The following is a 22,872-nucleotide window of genomic DNA, read 5'->3' as shown; positions in this document are numbered from 1 at the left end:
TGTACATAGCAAATTTCCTGTCCAAATCAATTTGAATGCTTTCAGATTTGAGAGGGCACTTGTAAATAATGATTTATTGTTTTATTAATCTTTCAACAAACCCAGCAACAGAATCGGAATCAGATCACATCGCCTCTTTTCAAGGCTTGTCCCCAAGACACAGGGGGAGAATAAGTGAAGAATAATTTCAAAAGAGGTCCAGCTTTCATAATAGCCTTAGTTCCAATAGAGATAAGATATACACTAAAATATGTATGAATTGACTGTTCTTTTTTCAGAACATAAACCCAGAAGGTAATCCTTAAAATCATATTTTTATCCAAAGGACAGTAAGTGGTATATATATATATATGTTTAATATGTATGTGCACTAAAAAGTTTGCATTCAATATTATTACCACTCTTATCTTCACAGATAGCTCTTGGACACTTTATTGTTGCACATACTAAGCTCATCTCTGAAAGCTGAGACCTTTGGTCCTTGCTTACATATAAATGGCACCCTTGAACTATCTTGATCTCGGAATAGCCTCCATGTAATACATGCCTATGAGCATCTGAATACTTTCAGTTTATGAACAAAACATTTAAAGTGTGTTTTTGAGTTGATATTTAACAAGATTCAAGACTTTTCCATTTGACTCTTTAGCACTGAGTCAACTCTTCAGGATGTGGTTTCTGATATTTGTGGTGTGTCTCCTAATTTGGGCTAGTGGAACGTATTGGTACCTGTTCGGTAAGCCAAGTCCATTTACACTGGAGTCCTTGAGGCCCCCAGGACCTTATGAGATGGACCAGAGGAAAAGAGACAAGGTGTTAAAACAAGGTAATATCACACATCTTTAGATGTTAAATACTGCTTTAATTGGGCAAGAGGGCAAAGACTGACCTGAGAATGACTGTTTTAAGCCTCTTTTGCTAATCTTCAGCATTTACAAAAGTGAATTTACCATCAGGGTCTTTATAAACTGAGTTAACAGTCAAATACACCACAATAACATTTTGGGTAAAGAGTGCATTCTAATTTTCATACAGTATTTATCAAATTCTAAGCATCTCTATATACATATACATATATATTGTGTACAAAATGTTCTCATTAAAGTGCAGAGATATAATAGTACTACAGTAATGCAGTGCAATCTCAGGTAGTTCATGTTTGGTATAGTATGCTGCTCTGTGTGGATAGTTCAGGATGGTGTCCCATGAGGGGGTGTGGGGATATTTGCTTGCAAAATCTTGGATTTCATCAAAATAAAGTACTTCAGAATGGCTATTATTGGCAAAACATGCTCTTTGGCTGCATAATGTTTTTATCTAATAGCTCCTCTAATGCGGAGACCCAATAGGCAATTGCCTACTCTGTCTAGAGCTAGTGCCAGCCCTGCAAAGTATATATCTCTGCGGAGCAAAACTGGGCATTTCCAAATCAGTGGCTGTTTCCAAACCAGTATGGGTGTTTTTCAACTCTCCAATGAAATTAAGGAATCTATGTTGTAGAGCAAGTCGGGTAAAGCAGTTGAAATTCATCCATCCCAGGTTGAAAATACCAACTGATTGGGAAATGCCAGTTTTTGTTCAGTAGAGACACCAGCCCTGCTACACCAGCAGATCTAACCAATCAAACCCTGACCCCTTTACAATACATAACTACATGTTCTTCATGGCTTTCAGAAGAAGTATTTGTCAAATTAGATAATGTATACTGATTGTTATACATATGCTTTAACCAAACATATAGATAGTTTGAGATAATCCAATTATATAAGGTATTGCAAATGCTGTTGTAAAATAATTAACATACAGTATTTGTCAATGGCTATGCCATATCTTAATTAGATTAGCCAATTGTGATAACACTTGCAGTCCTCAGACTTTCTCAAATGTCAAGTATTTTATGGCAGGTGATTGGCTCTGAAAGATAATACTGAATATGGCGGTATTTTGTGAAGACCATGTAAATATCTTATCAGCCATCAGCCTTCACACAGTCTGAAGACTGACTGTTGGGAGTAAACCCAGATCAATTTCCCATATCAGTCACTGTGTTTATTGCTCTAGGTGCTGAAATGTTTTATGTAAGAATATGTTTCATGAACATTGTTGCCTTAAAGTAGATATTTAATTGTGATCAATTAAATACAATGGCATCTGTAATTGAACGCTATTGAATTTGAATAATGCTGCATCCGCACCACTAGGTGTCAGTGTCATGTCCAAAATAAAATAAAAAAAGACTTGAGTGCACCTTTAAGTTATTTTCCTTTTATGAGAGAGCACATTTCAATGCAAGGGAGAATAAGGGTACATATGTATCTAGAATGTCATATCATGAAATGATATATAAAACATATTAAAATGTCTTAACAATATGAATAAATACAAATATTCTGAATTTCAAAATGTCTTTACTGTTTCTGTCACTTGCCATTAGTGGGTTGGAAAAGGTTGACAAATCCTGTTCTAGAGGGATTGTCCCTGTAATAGGTGTACTGTAAGGATAAAAACATCAACTAAATGTCTATTTCATATTTGTGTATCTCTAGGATTTACAAGGGAGAGGGTTCCAGCGAATCTGGATGCCATTGTAATTGGAAGTGGGATTGGAGGAATGACGGCCGCAGCCACACTGGCCAAAGTGGGGAAGAAGGTCCTAGTCTTGGAGCAGCATGACATGGCAGGGGGCTGCTGCCACACTTACACTGAGAAGGGCTTTGAGTTTGATGTTGGTATGAAACTATCACTTAAAATTGCTGCCAGTCTGTTCTGTTTGAAACTCATCATAAAAGTTATAACGTGTAAGTTAAAGGCATAGTTCCAAACCTGTATTCCTTGTCATTCCAAACCATTATTGGAATTACTTTCTTTCTTCCATGGAGCACAAAAGGAGAAATTTGAAGAGTGCCATATAATGAAAGTGAATGGGGACTGGGTCTGTCAAACTCAGAAATGACAAAAATAACCTCCATAAGTACCATTAAAAAAGCACCATTAAAGTGTCATAACAGTAGTCTGACTTGTTTGCTATATTCCAAGCCTTCTGAAGTCATATTTTATATGACAAACAGACCAAAATGTAAGTTTTAAAGGTGAAGTGTGTAATTTCTGCACTACTAGTGGCACCAAACTCTTGGTGTATATATATGTAGTGGCATGTTTTCAAATAACCTTTGCCAACACCACTCAGACTCATCACACCCTTTCACACTCTCCGATTCCCAATGAACAAACAGGCAATTCTAAATAAAAGATGATAAATGTTTAACGTCATTATAAACAGGACCGCTATAACATAAACACACTGGACAGAAAGCGTTGCAGAGGAATCGGCTTGTCTGATAACATTGCCGGTGTTATGGTTCAACTGTTTTTCATGTTAAAGCTGAAGCAAGCGATTCCTGAGAAAGACTGTTGATATTTGAACTCAACAGCCAAACAAACACACCCCTTCCTTCAGTGCTCCTTCAGAAGCTCCACCCCCCAAATTCATGCATTGCTACTCATTGCCAATGCTGTGTGATTGCAACAGTGTTGTGTGGCTTGGTCTGATCCACTTGGTTTATTTTCCCATTTACAGACCCAGGGCTGTGTACAAACACTAGATATTGGACATAATACACAGAATGGACAACCCTGTGAAGAGATATTCACAGAATTTGACAAAAAGTGTATTGTATTAAAATTACCCACTCCACCTTTAATTCACTGAAAATCTTGCCCTCTGCTGTCCACATCAATTTAAAAATCACAACTTAACACTTAGCATGTCAGGTTTGATGTAATTTACATTGTAATGTCAATGCAGCAGATGCTATACCCATAACTGTGTCATATTTGATTTAAGAGCTACGGCTAAGAAGAAGATGATTGGTGAGTAACAACTTAAATTTCGGACTGTTCATGTTATAAAGCTATCGTATGGCTTCAGAAGACTATGAATATATGCACAAGACCTTTGGACAACTTTTATGATACTTTAATCATGTTTTTTTTTTTTTGGAGCTTGGCATCCTCTTTCACTTTTATTATATGGAAAGAGTGGCCAGTATCTTTCTCCTTTTGTGTTTCACAGACAAAAGAAAGCCATTTGGTATAGAATGACATCAGGGTGAGTAAATGATGACTGAATTTTCATATTTGGAGTTTCAATGTCATTTGGAGGTCCTACAATATTGTATTTTTTTTCACTTGTCCAAAGGACTTCACTACATCGGTCAGCTCCATGAGAACAGTCTGTTCAGGATCATTATGGACCAGATCACTGAGGGCCAGCTGGAGTTTGTTAAGCTCGATCAGCATTTTGACAGTATTGTGATTGGTTTTGGAGAGGAACAGAGAGAATACAGCATCTACACCGGCAAGACTGAGATGGAGCAGCACATGAAGAAGCAGTTTCCAGATGATGTTAAAGCTGTGGAGGAGTTCTTTAAGATCATGAAGGTGTGCTGTTACCCAGAATACCCTTGCAACTGTTGCAAGTGGTCAGCTGTGTCCAAAATGATGTAGCCTACAATACACTGGACACTATGTGCTAATGCACTCCAACATCTAGTGTATGACTTTTCTGTGTAGTATTCAAGTGTAGTATCATCTAAAATGGAATACTAACTTGTTTTACTACACAGAAGCATTCACAGTTTTTCAGCTAACAGAAGTGATGTGAAATTCTCTCATCATTTACGCACCCTCAAGCCATCCCAGATGTGATAAAGAGTTTTTGGAAGAATATCTCAGCTCTGTAGGTCCATATATGCAAGTGAAAGGGTACCAACTTTTTGAAGCTCCAAAAAGAACATAAAGCCATCATAAAAATAATCCAGATGACTCCGATGGATTCATTAATGTCTTCTGAAGTGAAACGCTACATGTAAGAAATAGATAAATATTTAAAACTTTTTACAAAAAATTCAGGAGGTTCAAGGTCAAGCAGCCTAATGTGCGAAATATGAAAAAATATGGAAGCGCAGTGTTGTTTACAACAGATTAGCATAGATAATCATACATACATGCCTCATTCAGCTGGTTTAGGTACGTCAACTGCGGCGCCATCTTGGAACGGTCAACAAAGGGAGCGGTTTGAATCAGTTTGAATGCAAGTGAATGGAGGAGATGCCTCAGACTGAGCTCCTTGCTCAGACCACTGCATAAACTGCTTTTGTGTGTAAACATAGGAACAGCTGCTAATAAGATATCCATGTATGAATATCTATGCAGAGGAGGCTTGCACGCTTATGTCAAGCAAGATGCAGTTTGAACTCCACCCTCATCATCATGCTAACAACAGCTGGCCAGAAGCAAATATTTTTCATAAAACAAGTTTTAAATATTGATACATTTCTAACATACACCTAGTGTTTCACTACTGAAGACATTAATTAATCCACTGAAATCCTATGGATTACTTTTATGATGGCTATATGTTTTTTTAGTGCTTAAAAAACCCATTGACTTTCATTTTATGGACCAACAGAGCTGAAATATTTTTCCAAAAATCTTTTTTTGTGTTCTGCTTATACGTACATATACATATCTGGGATGGCAATAGAGAATTAAAATTTTGGGGTAATCTAATCCTTTAAAACGCATTTGATATGTTGAGGTTAACTTTAACATGCTAGCCAACCTCAGTCCAACACTTATATCTCAAATAACATACATATTTGTATAGTGTAGGGTGATGGTAAAACATTTAGCTCACAATTGTATGGTGCTATCTTCACAGAAGTTCATTCACAGAAGATATTTGCTATTATTTACAATTGTTTTGTCAGGCCAGCATCGCGGCCTGGTAACTCCTTCCATTCTACTAGTGCAATGTAGTAGTACTCATTGTATTCTTCTTTTCATTATATTCCATGTGAACACTACTTACACTACAAAACGGTGTATAAAAGTGCAAAAGTATCCAATTTGGGATGCAGCCTTTAGCAAATTTATAGCAATCTGCTAACAATCACTCAGAACACCTTATCAGCTGCAATGCAACTTTCTGGCAACCATCCACAACAGCCTACACCTATAGCATCATGGCAGTTAGTTTTGAATGGCAAGCATCTTTTTTACTCTGTCTCTCATGTTGTCTTCCCTTGTTGTCTGCAGATCACAGCCAGAAAGACTCATTACTTGGCCACCCTAAAGCTTATTCCACAGTGGTTGGCTCTGTTCCTGCTCAAGAGTGGCATCGCTGACCTCTGCTCATCCATCTTTCGCCTCTCAGGCTCCAGTGCCACAGATGTCAACAACAGACTGACGAGTAACAAGGATTTGCATTTGATCTTCTCATATTTCTTCTATGGTAAGTATTTTTGTAAATGTGTTAATCAGTTTTTCCACTCACTTCTGGTCCATTTTTAGTGAGTTGAAATAGTCTTCTGGGTTTATTGTAAAGACGTTTCTCTTTGATTTCTGCTGCAGGTGTTCCTCCTAAAGACTCCAGCTGTATGATCAATGCACTGCTGCTGCACCACTACAAGCGTGGTGCATACTACCCCAAAGGGGGCGCCAGTGAGATCCCATTCCACATCACTAAAGTCATACAGAAATATGGGGGTAATGTGCTGGTCCGTGCTCCTGTCAACCGTATCCTGGTTGATGAAAAAGGAGCTGCATATGGTGAGTAAAACAGCCAGAGGTAGATAAAACAGTGCATTTGAATGTTTAAGACCCCCTAAAATGGATGGACTAGAACTGTTCTGTCCAGTGTGTCACCATATTTCCAATTAATACAGGAAGTGTGGGACATAGTGAAAGGCTTTTCCATTTATTTATTTTAAAATAGGGAAGGATATTATAATTCTAAATAGCATTTACTTGGACAAAAGTCCCAGAATAGAAATGCTTTAAATTTTAAATGCATATATGTGGTTAACCCTAAACTTTTGAAAATGTAAAAGTCTGAAAGGACCATTTTCATTAAAGTGAGAAAGACTAGGCTACAAACTAGTAATTGTTTTGTCTTTCATCTTTGTCAGAGATGATGAAATATGAATAATTTCACAAAATTAGAACAGAAATCTATTTGTTTATTATTAAAGGCTTGGAACATGCTGATTAATAATAAAACTACATTTAGAAAGAAAAAACTTTATGGTCTAAAGGCGCTCGGGAATAACACACCTCGCCCAGCACGCGCCAGTGGAAACTTACGATAAGAAAGCCAAACTGCTAGCGTTTTTAGCAACACGCATGTCTAGATGTAGAACACAGGCTAAATATAGAAAATTACTCAAAAGCTTATCGTCGATATCATTTATCGCAATAAATATTGATATCGTTTTATCGACCAGCCCTAGATTAAAATATGTATACTTGCCTCTTTCCAGCCCTAATTAGACTGTGTGTGCATGAATTTTTGCTCTCGCCACACCCCCTTTAGACAGTAGTACCTTTGATTTAGTTTAGATGTTATGATTGTTACATCTGTCATGTCTGTGTGGTACAGGAATGTGTGTGTGTGTGTGTGTGTGTGTGTGTGTGTGTGTGTGTGTGTGTGTGTGTGTATTTATCACTTTGTGGGGACCAAATGTCCCCATAAGGATAGTAAAACCTGAAATTTTTGACCTTGTGGGGACATTTTGTCGGTCCCCATGAGGAAAACAGCTTATAAATCATACTAAATTATGTTTTTTGAAAATGTAAAAATGCAGAAAGTTTTCTGTGAGGGTTAGGTTTAGGGGTAGGGTTAGGTTTAGGGGATAGAATATAAAGTGTGTACAGTATAAAAACCATTATGCCTATGGAAAGTCCCCATAAAACATGGAAACACAACATGTGTGTGTGTGTGTGTGTGTGTGTGTGTGTGTGTGTGTGTGTGTAAACAAAATGCAGTCCCAGTGAGAAACAAAAAAGTGTATGGGACAGTATGGGAAAGAGGCTAAATGTAAGTAAAGTGTTTTTAAGAAAAAAAATGTATACATAGATGCACAAAAAAAAAAATAATAATAATAATATATATATATATATATATATATATATATATATATATATATATATATATATATATATATATATATATATATATTTATATTGACAGTCTTGACAAAGTCACAAAGTTTGGTTCCTGTGCGAAATCTATGTGGTATTTAAGAAATATTATTTACCTCTCCCAGGTCAAAAATGACCCGAACACAACTGGAGGGATAATTGAACTTTTTCAACTATTCAGTGTACATTAGCATTTAGATGATCTGAAGGTAACAGACATGGACTTAAAGCCTCAAAACTCCAATATTGATTTCATGGAGTCTTTAAATATTGATTTTTTCTCTCTTTCTAATGTAGTTGCTTCTAATTTTAGTAACAGTACAGTACATATACATATATATATTAATGCTACACTATGTAACTACACTATATAACATTTTGCCCTCTAGCGGTTAAAAAATCAAACTGCATGTGTCTTGCGGAAGGGCATTGTTTTGGTTGTGGTTCGGCTCTGCTCCCCTGCACGGATGAATGTGGTTCGAGGCACTGGTGTACATATGAATACAGGACAACTTATCAGAGCATATGGACAAATAAATAACAAAAGAAAGGAAAAGATGGATATCTGAAAACATGTCATCTGAGCACATATCTTATGCCGTTGTTTTGACTTATTGGAAACATTGATGTTTTGATATAAATTACATCAAAAAAGTTAACATTAGACATAACGGTTGCTAGTCTGATAAGGTCAAATGTTGTAAAGGTATTACAACTGCAGGATATTCTGGCCAAATTGACCACAATGGTAACTAATTTATAGATTTTCATTGTGACCAACCAGTGGTCAACATCATTTCAAGACTCACATGTCCCTCGGCAAGCGTAGAACTAAAGGATTTATTTATATAAATTATTGCCGTTATAAATAAAAATACACACGTTAGCAAGTGAAAAGTTCTGCACCGATTACCGTATAATTATTGTATTTCACTACACACACAGATGTGTGTAATTACAAAAGTATACATAAACCATTTCAATAAAATGTCTAACCTATTGAGTAAGAAAACAGTCATCTCTGGGTCGATTTTATATCCTTTCAGATATCGGAGTTGTGCCCACCTCTGAAAAGCCAAGCAGATGTTGATTCAGGTTTTATTATGAATTCTGTCACTTTCCCTTTTTCTTTGTAGGCTGTACTATGTTCAGGGTTTCTTTTTTTAACAAAGTGATTCCCTGGAGGTTTACCATTTAGAATTTTTCTCATTTGCTGTAACAACAAACTTTCAGCTTCAGCTACTCCCACACGCACCCTACAAAAGCCGGATCTTATTTTCTCAATACGCACGGGCAATGACGTATGTATGCAATTTCCCATGAAATCTGTCCTGACAGCTCTAAAATATTTATAATATAATATCATTATTATAGGTTTATCAAAGTGTATTTGGGTAAAGACATGGTTTGGAAGATGGATTTTTGTTGCACTCTCTTATTAATAACATTTTGCTATTTAAAAAAAATTATAGTGTAGATTTCAATATACAGTGTATATATATATATATATATATATATATATATATATATATATATATATATACACACACACACTGTATATTTAAAGCTACACTATTTAATTCTTTTTTTGGGGGGGTTAAATTTGGTATATTTATACAGTGTGTGTGTGTGTGTGTATATATATGCACAGTATATACAGTATATATCTGTCTTTTGTTTTGATTGAAGGAGTGACAGTCAGAAAAGGTGATGAGGATGTGGAGGTGCGAGCACCTGTGATCATCTCCAACTGTGGAATCTTGACCACCTTCCAGAAGCTCTTACCTAAAGAGATACAAGTCAAGCCAGGTGAACAAATATTGTTTGCATCAATGAAAGATCATCTAAATGTAACTACTGTTGATAGTACCTGGCCAATGTGGAACTTCTGGAAATGAGCAAGCAGATAATGCTGCCAAAGAAGCATTATCCACAGAACTCAAAGAAATGCTCTATATACCTTTCACAGATCTAAAACTTAAATTCTTAAACTCTGAAATCCAAAAATCTAAATTCAAATGTCAAAAGCAAGTGGCAACCAGAATGGGATCATTGCTTAGCAAAATAATTACATGAATTCAGTCCTGCTGTTGGCTGAAAAGTATATAAAAAAACTATATAAACAATTTTAATAACTGTTGGGACCAAGTCATTTACACTTGATGTCAGATAGGCTCACACACAAATTAATATCAGGGTAAAATCTCCCATATGTGCATCAAGTCAGAACCTACTGTCCGTCAAACTGGATTGTAATATTTCTACTCTGACACCCTTGAGGGTTTTTAACAAAGACAATTAAAATGTAATTTGAATAAATGATCAAATATTTAAACAAGCCCCAATAATCAAAATAAGCAAGTATAGAAATATTGACAGGACAGCTGCCTGTAAACACTCTCTCTCTGTCGCACCACCGTCCGCAGCCGGCCTTTATCCCTCTCTGAGGCTTTTTAGACTGATAAGGGGCCTGGTGTGTAGAATAATGACCCAGCCCCGCCCTCCGCCCTGTCACAACAACCTTGCCCCCTACAACTGGTTTCGCCTTGAAAATATCCATAGAAGATGGCATGACATCAAGAAACAAACAACAATACAAACTACTGTTGATAGACACAAAGCACAACTATGTTTCCTTTCAGAGATCCAGAATCGTCTGGATGTGATGAAGCCCGGGAAAGGGTCATTTCTCCTGTTCTCAGGATTTGATGCGACACAGGAAGAGCTGGGCATCGTGTCCACCAACTTCTGGCTCTTTAAATCCAATGACATGGATAGCATGTAAGTACCAATAAGCTAAAGCTAATTTACATAGCAGCTATAATGCTGTGGCTAGTAAAAAGCAGAATCACAAGATACAATGGATGATAGTAAACGCAAAGACAGCACACACCACAAGTGTCAGAGTAAAAAGTAATACGGTGTAAATGGTAATGTGGCCATGACGCAAAGCTAAGTGTGCATACATTTTTCTATTGTTCTGTTTATACCAGTTACCACATGTATATTTGTTTATCATCTTAAGATAGACACAGGGTTTTGCTCTTGTTGCATTTTTAGTTTGAATGCGTCACCCAAGCAATGACTTGAGCTGTTGATCTAGCATCAATTACTTGAGCGTGCCTTACTTTAAATGACAGATAGACAGAAAGAAATGGATTTAAAAAGAAGGTGCATTTATAGTTGCATTTACTCAAATCAATAATGCTGGCACTAAACTCAAGATGCTAATCCCTGCCCCCAGATTCATCTGATTGGTCCATCTGCTGACATTGATCCCCTGAGCTGATTGTTAAAGGGATAGTTCAACCAAAAATACAAATTCTCTCATCATTTACTCACCCTCATGCAATCCCAGATGTGAATGAGTTTAATTCTTCTGCAGAATACATTTACAACATCCTCTGTAGGTCCTCACAATGCAAGTGAATGGTGGCCAGAACTCAGAAGGTCCAAAAAGGATATAAAGTCAGCATAAAAGTAATCCATATGACTCTAGATGTTTAATACATGTCTTCTGAAGCGATCAAGATGGTTTTGGGTGCGAACAGAACAAAATATAACTCCCTTTTCACTCACTGGACATCTTGCTATTGCAGTCTCACGGTACGATCATGATTTCAAGCTCGATTACACTTCCTAGTGTTTGACACGTGCACAGAACACTAGATGGCACTCCTGACCTGATTCATGTTTTGATCATCACAGACGTTTTGTGATACTATGACTAAATCAGGCCAGAAAAAAAGAAAACATTAGTAACTTCTGAATGAGAGATGGTTACAGTGATGTACCGCCGGGCGTGTGTACTCGCCGGTCACACATTAGACACGTAACCATACGGAGATGAATTGTGGATAAAATATCTTTTAATGTCCGCAAAAGTTCAATTTGGCAATATTTGTGCCGTTTTCATACCTGTGTAACTTTTCCTGGGATTTGGAATGGATCAAAAGCTGTTTATGATGTTTTTCTTGATATAATTTCTCGGGTGTTTTTCCATTCACCGCCATTGTTTCCTACCACTGATGGTCACAAATATGGCGGCTGCAGGGAAAAAAAGTGACGTCATGATCACCAAAGAGTCTAGATGCTGTCAAGATGTACAGTGAAAAAGGAGTTTGGTCTGTTCTCACACAAAACCAACAGGATCACTTTAGAAATCGTTCAGACCCCTGGAGTTTGAAGGATTGTGTTTATGCTGACTTGATCTGCTTTTTGGACCTACAAAGGTCTGATCACCATTCTCTTCTATTGTATTTACAGAGCTGAGATATTTTTCTAACAACATTTGTTTGTGTTCTGCAGAAGAAAGTCCTACTGTACACATCTTAGATGGCATGAGGGTGAGTAAGTTCATTTTTGGGTGAACTAACGCTTTATGAGTTACACTGTTTGTCACATCATCTTAAAAATGCTGCCCCCATGGTGTGAAATGCTGAAAAAACTGTGATATGTGGTACAACATCAATTGTCCTTCTGCCACATGGACCAACACTTAAAAAAATAGTCCTATCATCTAAACTGAATTTACATTTTAATCTGTTTTAAATAAGCCACTCAATGGAAGTCATGGCTGTACACATTGGCCAAAAAAGGTGTCACTTGCAGTTACAAAAATCAAACACAGGGTAGTGCTGTTGCCTAAACCATAAAATCTTGGTCAAAATTACAGTAACATCCCATCTCTGGACAATATTTCTGCTCTCAGTCCAAGAGAGCAATTCTTATCTTCCTACCTGTGGGAAAACTCATTTCCAATCCTAACATTTCTGCACTCTCACATTGTTTTATGTAGGAGATGTAATGTCACCAAGTGTTAGTTTGCACATGAATATGAACACCCAAAGTACAGTATGTGTAACTGCTGTTAAATGTGGCCTCAAATTAATTTTAAACATTATAAAAGCTGTTTTTTCCTCACCTCTAGGATGGATGATTTCTTCAGTATGGGTAAGGATGAGGCACCAGACAATATTCCCATGATGTTCATTACTTTTCCCTCAGCCAAAGACCCCACATCACAGACCCGTCATCCAGGTACAGTAACACCTGATGCTTCTCAAAGGAATATTTTAGCAAATCAACTAAATTTCTGGTTATTAAATTATTTTATGTTGCTGCCTTACACTCCATACCCCATAGTTTTTTTATAAATTTGCAAATTTATTAAAAAGAAAATGTACATATATATTCAGACCCTTAACTCAGTACTTAGTTGAAGCACCTTTGGCAGCAATTACAGCCTCAAGTTTTATAGGGTATGATGTGACAAGGTTTACACACCTGTATTTGGGGATTTTCTGAGAGTGTTTTCTGCAGATCCTCTCAAGCTCTGTCAGGTTGGATGGGGACCATCGGTGGACAGACATTTTCAGATCTCTTCAGAGATGTTCGATTGGGTTCAAGTCCGGGCTCTGGCTGGGCCACTCAATGACATTCACAGAGTTGACCCTAAGCCACTCTTGCATTATCCTGGCTGTGTGCTTGGGATCATTGTCCTATGGAAGGTGAACTTTCAGCCCAGTCTTAGGTCCCGAGCACTCTTGGCCAGGTTTTCATGAAGTATATCTCTGTATTTTGCTGTGTTCAGCTTTCCTTTAACCCTGACCAGTACCTCAGTCACTGCCGCTGAAAAACACCCCACAGTATGATTCTACCATCACCATGCTTCACTGTTGAGATGGTATTGCACAGGTGAAGAGCGGTGCCTGATTTCCACAAGACATGACGCTTGGAATTGAGGCCAAACAGTTCAATCTTTGGTTCATCAGACCAGAGAATCTTGTTTCTCACAGTCTGAGAGTCCTTTAGGTGCTTTATGTGTCTTGCACTGTGGAGAGGCTTCAGTCTGGCCACTTTGCCATTAAGCCCAGATTGGTGGAGTGTTGCCGTGATGGTTGTCCTTCCTCAAGTTTCCATGTCCACACATGATCTCTGGAGCTCAACCAGAGTGACCATCGGGTTCTTGGTCACCTCTCTTACCAAGGCCCTTCTCCCTGATTGCCTAGTTTGGCCGGGCAGCCAACTCTTGGAAGAGTCCTGTTGTTCCAAACTTCTTCCATTTAAGAATTATGGAGGCCACTGTGTTCTTGGGAACCTTCAATGCAGCCAAACAAATTTGTAACCTTCCCCAGATCTGGGCCTCGACACAATCCTGTCTCTGAGCTCTACAGACAGTTCCTTTTACCTCATGGCTTGGGTTTTGCTCTGATACTTTACTCTGATGCATTTCCAGCTGTGAGACCTTAGATTGACAGGTGTGCGCCTTTCCAAATCATGTCCAATCAATGGAAATTTCCACAGGTGGACTCCAATCTAGATGTAGAAACATCTTAAAGATGATCCACATAAATGGGATGCACCTGAGCTAAATTTCAAGTGTCAGAGCAAAGAATCTGAAAACTTATGTCTATGTGATATTTAAAATATTATTATTTTTTTATAAATTTGCAGAATATTTAAAAAAACTGTTTTTGCTTTGTCATTATGGAGTGTAGATTGATATGAAAAAAAATAATTACAAAAGATTTTAGCATAAAGTTGCAACATAACACAATTTGAAAACAAAAAAGGGGTGTACTTTCTGAATGCAATATATATATATATATTAGGGCTGTCAATCGATTAAACATTTTTAATTGAATTAATTACATGGTGTCCCGATTAATCGCATATACAAATATTTGTTGAGAAAGCGCCTCATATAACAATAACTCAATATATAATGATTATACATATTTATATCAATATATAAAAAAAAAAATTAAAATAAAAAATAAATAATATATATATATATATTCAGATAATTAAAATGCATTACATTCTTGTGGCTAGAATCATTGATAAGACAATACAAAAAACGGCTTAAGAATACAATGTACTGTTTACTACCATATTATTGAACATAATCCAAATATTGGCATACAGTTCACAGCAATCCATTACACAAGAGAATTTGTCAATCAATTCAAGATTTATTATGAGAGCTTGTTTAAGGGCCCGTCAATTTACAAATATGTCAGACATCTCGGGTGTGTTGTGTAATAAACATAAAATGTTTAGGTCACTGTGTTAAGTTAAATACAATTTAATACTCAATCTTTAAACACATCTTGAGATCCCTTAGATCGCATTTGCGCTCCTTCGAGTGTTTTGAACGCAAGAACGTAACACATGTTTGTGTTGTTCTGCCTACTGGAGTGTTTTCTTCACTGTATAAACTGTGTGTTGCTCATACAGCTGAAATTTCACTTACTGCCCTCTGGAGTAAACAGGTGGTACTACAAGTTTGCATTTCTCAGGAATCTTCCTTATTATGGTCCGTGGGCATGTGATTAATTGCGTAAAATGTTTTAATGCATTATTATTTGTAAAATTAATCGCACTGAATTAATGTGTTAAATCGACAGCCCTAGTATATATATTTAAGCTGCAGCTCCCCATATAGTATTTTTACTGCCATATTTACTGAATGCATGACTTTCATGGCCTATGTAATATAGCAGAGCTTCATGAAAGTCATGAAATTTAGGGTGCTTTCACACTAGCACTTTTAGTGCACACCTGGGGTTGAATGACGTCAAAGTTCAGTTAATTTGGATAATGTGAACGCTGCTTTCTGAACTTGGGTTCGCACCCATGAACCGTACCCGGGTCCGCTTGAAAAGGTGGTTTTGGGGTTCGGTTCATGTGAACTCCAGTACTGTTCGCTGCTGATATGAACACAAATCGTACCAAATCGTGGAAGTGAACTGCTTGTGATGACGTATAATTTGCATCTTTGTAGGCTCACGATCGCAATTATTATGGTATAATGCATTTCTCACACCTGCTTGTGTCCAAATACACCGCCTCATCAGATACATCAGAGAGCAGCTCACATTCTTCACATCTCTTGCAAACCATCCGCAGTCTCGCGGCAGAAAACACTAATATTCATCACATCATTGCACATTCAATGCATCTGCGAGAGACAAACAGAAGTTGTTGTTCTGTGCATGGCAAGTTTTTATGGTAAATGGTCTGCACTTATATAGCGCCTTTTAAACCTTAACGGTATTCAAAGCGCTTTACACTGCATCTCATTCACACACACATTCAAACACCAATGACAGCAGAGCTGCCATGCAAGGCACTAGCCTGCCATTGGGAGCAACTTGGGGTCCAGTGTCTTGCCCAAGGACACTTCGGCATGTGTATTCATGTGGGCCAGGAATCAAACCACCAACCCTGCGATTAGTGGATAACCCGCTTTAACACCTGAGCCACAGCCGCCCCAATCGCAAAAGACAAACTTTAATACTTCACTTAACACCGTGACGTCTTCTCGAGTTGTTACCTAGATAGTGGTAAACAGCTACTGCTTGTACTCATGTTGATGATGTCATCGGACCGCAGAACCTAAAATATATGATATGAACATAGACCAGCAGGGGGAGGAGGGAGGAAACAAACTCGGGTTCGCAATCGAACCAAGTGTGAAAGCACCCATAAACGGATCTACTAAGTATGCTACTGTAAAGCCTGTATTTATATGCATATGTAAGTCATGAATCCATTGTACATAGCTGTTATTAATAACAGTTTTGGCTAATTTTCAGGCAAGTCATGTATGACCATACTGACTATGGTCAATTATGAATGGTTTGAAGAGTGGAAGGACACTACAGTAAGAAAAAGAGGAGATGATTATTTTAACTATAAGATGAGATTTGCCAATAACGTCTTTGACTGGGCCTGCAGCCACTTCCCCAAACTCAGAGAAAAGGTACTGATGTTTGCTTAAAATGTAAAATCTGTAATTCTAAAATGAGAAAATAGGACCCTATCACACTCAATCATGTGGTTTAAAGGCGATGTGTGTAATTTGTTCAGTGTAAAAATGCTTTCTCCTTTTCCAGTATAACGGAAATTGTCAACTATAAGCAATATATAGTGTCTTGTTTGGAAGGATGCGTCCTCCGGAGATCTAATTTGTTGACCTCAAATGTCTCGTTTCATAAAAGCGAGTAGGAACAATTAGAATGCAGCCTTTTAATGTGACCTTCTTTCACGGGTATTCGGAGGATGCATGAGGTGTATCCTTCGTGGGCACTCACAACCCATTATTCTTTGCTTCAATAGAAATGTCTAAAAAAAATTATGCCAATTTGCCCGTAAATATGATGTTCAAATGCAATAATGTTAATTCCCAAGTTGAAGACCTCTGTAGATGTGTGCAGAGTTTATAATATGTATAATTATATTAATATATAATTAAAATAAAGTATTACACTAAAAGTACACCTGAAAAATCAATTTTATTTTCTCTTTACATCATTATTACTCTCCTAAAATGTACCTCATGCATTCCCTTCCAGAGGGACTTTGTTCCCTTCTCACTCAAAGCGCTTGTGTTCGTTAAAGAGTGGCGTGCTGTCATAACAAACAATGTTACATTCTGTTTCGTTTGACCTTCGAAGGCCATCTCGTTTAAACTAGGCTTGTTTAAAGGAGGACACTCTTTATATATACTGCAGCCTTCAAAGGAAGCGTTCTACCTAGCACGCAGCCTTCGAAACGAGACACAGCCATTAGGTAACTTCCCAAAGACTATAAACATTGACTCTGTGGTGCTTTCAAAATAAGTTTGAGTGTTTGTTTGAGTGGTCCAACCAATGGCATGAGTTTGGGGCGGGACTACCTGTTTGACCGATCAATGGCAGATGGGGGGTGTTCTGGAAATACAGTAAGAAAAAGAGGAAATTATTATTTTAACTATAAGATGAGAAGGAACCCAGAAAGGACCTTTTGAAAACAGTTACAATTCAGTTACAGAAATTACATACTTCACTAGGGGTGGGTAAAAATATTTATTTTCTGATGCATAGCGATCTTTATTTAAACAATCACAATATCGATATCTATTTCTAAATCCCAAGAGTAAATCACTCACATATTCAACCAAATTTTGAGCTATGCGAATGAAAATGTCTGTGATTAGCCACTGGCTGCTACGTTTTCACATTTCACTAACCAGTGATTGAGTAGTATAGTGGTGAAGAACTTCAGCAGCGAGATCCTTTCATTATGCCAATAAAAGTTTGGCTTGACTCTTTCCGTCAAACGATTGTCCAAAGGCGAGATCTGCCCAGGGTCGTTCCTGACACACACACCACAAACATACACAACAGTGATTCCCTGTCAATGATCAAGTGATGGAAAAACAACCTGTTAACCATATATTTTGTACAAATCAATCCCAGAAGGAACCTGTGAAAAGTTGCACTAACATTACTGCTGGAGGGAAGCATCAGTGTCTCCCTGGCAACATTTTGCGCTACCATCTTACCAGAAAATTTGGATAAAGTATAATTTACGTGTGCAGTGCAAGCGCTAAAAGCAAAATAAGAGGTTTTCTGCAATCTCTTTTTCATGTGGAGTTCAGAACTATTGAAATATACCCAAATGAAGCAGAATCAGACCTTAAAGGTGCAATAAGTAATATATTTACTGTACTAAAGCATACAATTATCATTATGTTATCAGAGATTTAGGAAACATGCTAAGTTGAAATACTGGCTTCTCAGAACACAATGCTACAGCCAGTATATTCTACTTTGAAATGTCTGTTCCGGGCTGGAATTTCTGTTTGTGTTTTGGCCTGTGGGATCCCACCTACTGCCCATTCCCCAATAGTATTTCGACACCCAGGTTTCCAGATTTTAGTTAGCAGGTAGGGATGACATGGCAGATCGATCATGAAAACGATGTTCGATAGTGATCACGCATGATGTGACTTTTCATTTAAATCAAAATCCAGAGACAATTACCTGATAACTAAACACAAACGTGTCAAAGAGGGAGCTAATTTTTTACTTTGAGATTGATTATGTTGTGACTTTGAGGGGTTCATTGATTATCAGTGACTTCTTATGGCAAACAAACTGACACAACGCTGCAATGCTATCGTTACAATAATCAAAACAAAGAGAGTGTAATTAACCACGTTTTGAGAACCTGTCTCTGTAAAACGTTTGCTAAACATCATTTATTATCATTTAATGTAAGAACTTTGACTCGTTAATGGATATTATTTAATAAAAGTGAATGATTGTCACTGGCTAAACCTACCTGCCCTGTGTGACGTAACACACAACTGCATCTCGACAAAATGAATGAAGATTTCCGCTCGAATTTCCCAGTTAGATATAATGTCATTCGGTTGCACTTTCCTCAGTTGAAAGGTGGAACATACTCTCCGAGTTGAATGGAATGCATCATGAATCACAGCAACAACAATACAGAGCATCACAGCTTTCCTCACAAGAGCGAACATCTGGACACTTACACATACACACCAGGCGCATGTGGCAGTGTACAGCAGGCGAGTGTTGTAAGCAGCTAGACAGAGCATAGTTAAATGGAACACAATGTAGCATCTTCAAAACTGAACTTCAACTTAAAACGCATATTAAAATGCAATGGTTATGGCATCTCCTGTTATTTGAAAATAGACGGTTCAGGCAGTCACTTAAAATACTGATTGCAATTACTAAGATTACTACGGTAACTTGAAAAAAAGAATAAACAGCCGTTGTGCACATTCTTTCAGAGTTAGGCAGCAAATCTTCACATAATGACAAAATATGATGCATTATATTTGATTATGCAATCTTTTGTACATTTTGTAACATACTATTTTTTAACAGCCTATAATAATGAATAGACGATACACTGGAACAACTAGACGCAATGCAGCAGCCATAGACATTTGTCAGACATATTATTATTAGGGCTGTCAATCGATTAATTTTTTTTATCAAATTAATTACATGATGTCCCGATTAATAAATCGCGATTAATCGCATATACAAATATTTGCTGAGAAAGCCCCTCATATAACAATAATCCAATATATAATGATGAAATAAATATAAATATCTTTAAATATTTAAAATTATATATATATATATATATATATATATATATATATATATATATATATATATATATATATTAGTCAGATAATTAAAATGTCCACATACTTTCCTGTAGCAGAAGAGTTAATCATTGTTAAGACAATACAAAAAGTGGCTTTAGAATACAATGTATTGTTTACTACCATATTATTGATCATAAATCAGTCATTGGCATACAGTTCACAGCAATCCATTTCACAAGTGAATTTGTCAATCAGTTGGAGATTTATTATGAGGGCTTGTTTAAGGACCCGTCAATTTCAACAAGCATCAGACATGCTTGTGTAGCGTCTTGGGTGCGTTGTGTCATAAACATACATTATTTAGGTCACTGTGTCAAGTTAAATATAATTTGTTTAATACTTAGAACAAATCTTGAGATCCCTTAGTTCGGATTTGCGCTCCATCAAGTGTTTTGAACGCAAGAACGTAAAGCATGTTTGTGTTCTGTCTGCTGGGTGGTTGTTTTCTTCACTGTATAAACTACTCGTTGCTCATACAGCTGAAATTTCACTTACTGCCCTCTGGAGTAAACAGGTGGTACTACAAGCTTGCATTTCTCAGGAATCTTCCTTATTACAATCCGGGGGCATTGCGTAAATATTTTTATCGCGTTATTTTTAATACAATTAATCACACTGAATGAACACGTTAAATCGACAGCCCTAGTTATTAAATATACAGTTTGGACATGTAATTACCCCTTGAGTACTCAACGAGTACTAGGACTCCGAGGACTCGAGTAGACAAAATGACCAAAATGCCCAGTCCTATTAGCAGGCAAATCTAGCACGCTGCAGCCATGGAAGCCAGCAATACATCTAGTTATAAAAAATCCACATAAGCTGGTTTATAATGTGCAAACAATAAAAACATTTCAAATGTAAACATTAGCTATGAACTTACAGTGTAAGGCTTGTCACTTGCCATTGTCAGTTTGCTCATTCCTGTTGCGTGTCCTCCACCTGTCAACCCACGTGAGCTTCGAGTCTGGGGAGGAGGGGGAGATAATTCTCTCCAATATTTTGAATACGCTTGACGACAATGTTTAATACAGTATTGCTACTTTAAGACTGGTGTTTCTTGAAACTGCTGTGACTTTTTCCTCTTTCTGTATGTCTTGTTTATTCTCCCTCTTTCTCTCTTTCCTTCAGCTGGTTTTTCAGGAGGCTGCAACTCCTCTTACAAACACACACTACCTCGGCTCTCAGAGGGGTGCCATGTACTCCGCTGAACACAACTTGGACCGCTTCTATGCAGAGGCCATTGCTCGAAATAGATGCGATACCCCCATCAAAAACCTTTACTTGTCAGGTATGGCTATTCTCCATTTGTTTTGTGTGGTTATATTTGGTTTAATATGGATAAGAACCCTTGAAGAGCAAGTGTGACACTTAGCCCAATTCTACTCCAGGGGGACTGAATTAGTAATGTTTTTGCCAGTAAAATCCTTTTAAATATTTTCATTAGTTAAATCTTGAAATTAGAAATATGAAATCGGAACTTATTTCAAAGTGTGTTTTCTGTACATTTCAGGTCAGGATGTGTTTAGCTGTGGAATTGCAGGTGCATTGCACGGAGGCCTCCTCTGTGCATCCACAGTTCTAAATCACATTGTGTACATCGACCTCTTGTTTGTCAAGAAAAAACTGAAGTGGAAGAAAGCAAAAGAAATGGCCAGACTGGCCAAGCAGAAGCTGCAGTGATGAAATTCTGCTGCCTCTGTAGGTTGGAGGGAGAACTACACACTGCATTCCCACATAATCATGCCTTTTTAAGCAATGAATTAATAAGTTCAACTTATTTCTACAGAAAAAGAAGGAAGTGGATATTTATCAACTCTTAATCACTAGGCGTGGCTGTTTTTACTTCATAAGGCAACAGTTAAAACTTTTGTTTGTAAAGGTATAAGCCTTGAACATGTCAAATTATGCATAATGTCAATTTATAAATGTAGTCTTTTGTTAATGTAAACTTGTAAATGTAAAGTCATTTACACATGTATGTAGTAATAATTTTCATTATGCCTGAAGAACATCCTTGAAACCAAATAAGAGCATACACATTTATTATCAGTAATATATATTATTACTCTAATATCTGAGTAAACTAGTTAATTTTCATCAAAAAAATTTTCATTAATTAAAATAAATAAATAATGTAAACTATAAAAATGTTTTGCCTTTTGTTGTGACTATAAATCCAAAAATGGCCCATAATAATATTTAGCAAACTGTTTCATTTCATGGATTTGTTTTGTTTTCTGTAACTATTGACCAATTTGACCAAAAACGATATCATATTTAACCCAGGTAAAAAAAAAGAAAAAAAAAAAAAACTCACTGCAATGAAAAATAAAGGCTTAAACTGTCAAAGAAACTTTAAAAATATTATAAGCAATATGACTATAGGTCACTTTGCACTTAAGACCATACCTTCCGAAAAACATCAAATTTGTTAAACTAAGAAACTAATATTGACCTGTTATCTGATGTATTTGATTCAGTAAACCTTTTTCAAACAGACCTCAAACCTTTATGTTGTTCTGACCCATGTTTGAGCCTGATGGAAGTTTGTGCACTAGCAGGAATCAAAGCAAATGTGGGAAACCCCAGACTTCCTCATATATGTGGACATGCCCCCTGGGATTACCATACAGATTGGTTAGCGTAACGTGGCCCCTGATGGACCAATGAATATGGGAAGGGGAGGAGGGATGGTGAGGAGGATATGAATGCCCTCACTGTGTTTAGGCCTGGATTGATATTGGTTTGCCTGCAGGCTGTGAAATGAGTAAAATATTTAATATATAATATCATAAATTAATATAATATATCGTTCTATATATATAATTGTACATATATATAAATAAATAAAAAAATAATAAAGGAATATGAAAGCTTACAAAATGTAAGCTTGTAGCCTA

General features: G+C 37.0%; 1 protein-coding gene across 1 annotated transcript; it reads left to right on the top strand.

The window, feature by feature from the left end:
* Positions 1 to 669: 669 nt before the first annotated feature.
* Positions 670 to 21,652, top strand: si:ch1073-13h15.3 (inactive all-trans-retinol 13,14-reductase). Its single transcript, XM_052113203.1, has 11 exons — positions 670 to 826; positions 2,547 to 2,729; positions 4,199 to 4,440; positions 6,100 to 6,295; positions 6,415 to 6,612; positions 9,673 to 9,792; positions 10,626 to 10,764; positions 12,914 to 13,023; positions 16,587 to 16,753; positions 21,101 to 21,260; positions 21,483 to 21,652. Exons 1-11 carry the CDS (start codon positions 670 to 672, stop codon positions 21,650 to 21,652), a joined length of 1,842 nt encoding a protein of 613 aa, XP_051969163.1.
* Positions 21,653 to 22,872: the final 1,220 nt, after the last annotated feature.

Source organism: Xyrauchen texanus, chromosome 40, assembly GCF_025860055.1.
Source record: "Xyrauchen texanus isolate HMW12.3.18 chromosome 40, RBS_HiC_50CHRs, whole genome shotgun sequence".
Classification (NCBI taxonomy): Eukaryota; Metazoa; Chordata; class Actinopteri; order Cypriniformes; family Catostomidae; genus Xyrauchen; species Xyrauchen texanus.
This window is presented reverse-complemented; position numbering and strand designations above follow the sequence as displayed.

What these genes read in the sequence shown, in the direction of transcription:
- si:ch1073-13h15.3 (XM_052113203.1), top strand. Translation starts at nt 670, where the DNA reads ATGTGGTTTCTGATATTTGTGGTGTGTCTCCTAATTTGGGCTAGTGGA. An exon ending in AGACAAGGTGTTAAAACAAG is followed by an intron (nt 827 to 2,546) that starts GTAATATCACAC and finishes GTGTATCTCTAG; the next exon opens with GATTTACAAGGGAGAGGGTT. An exon ending in CAAAAACCTTTACTTGTCAG is followed by an intron (nt 21,261 to 21,482) that starts GTATGGCTATTC and finishes TGTACATTTCAG; the next exon opens with GTCAGGATGTGTTTAGCTGT.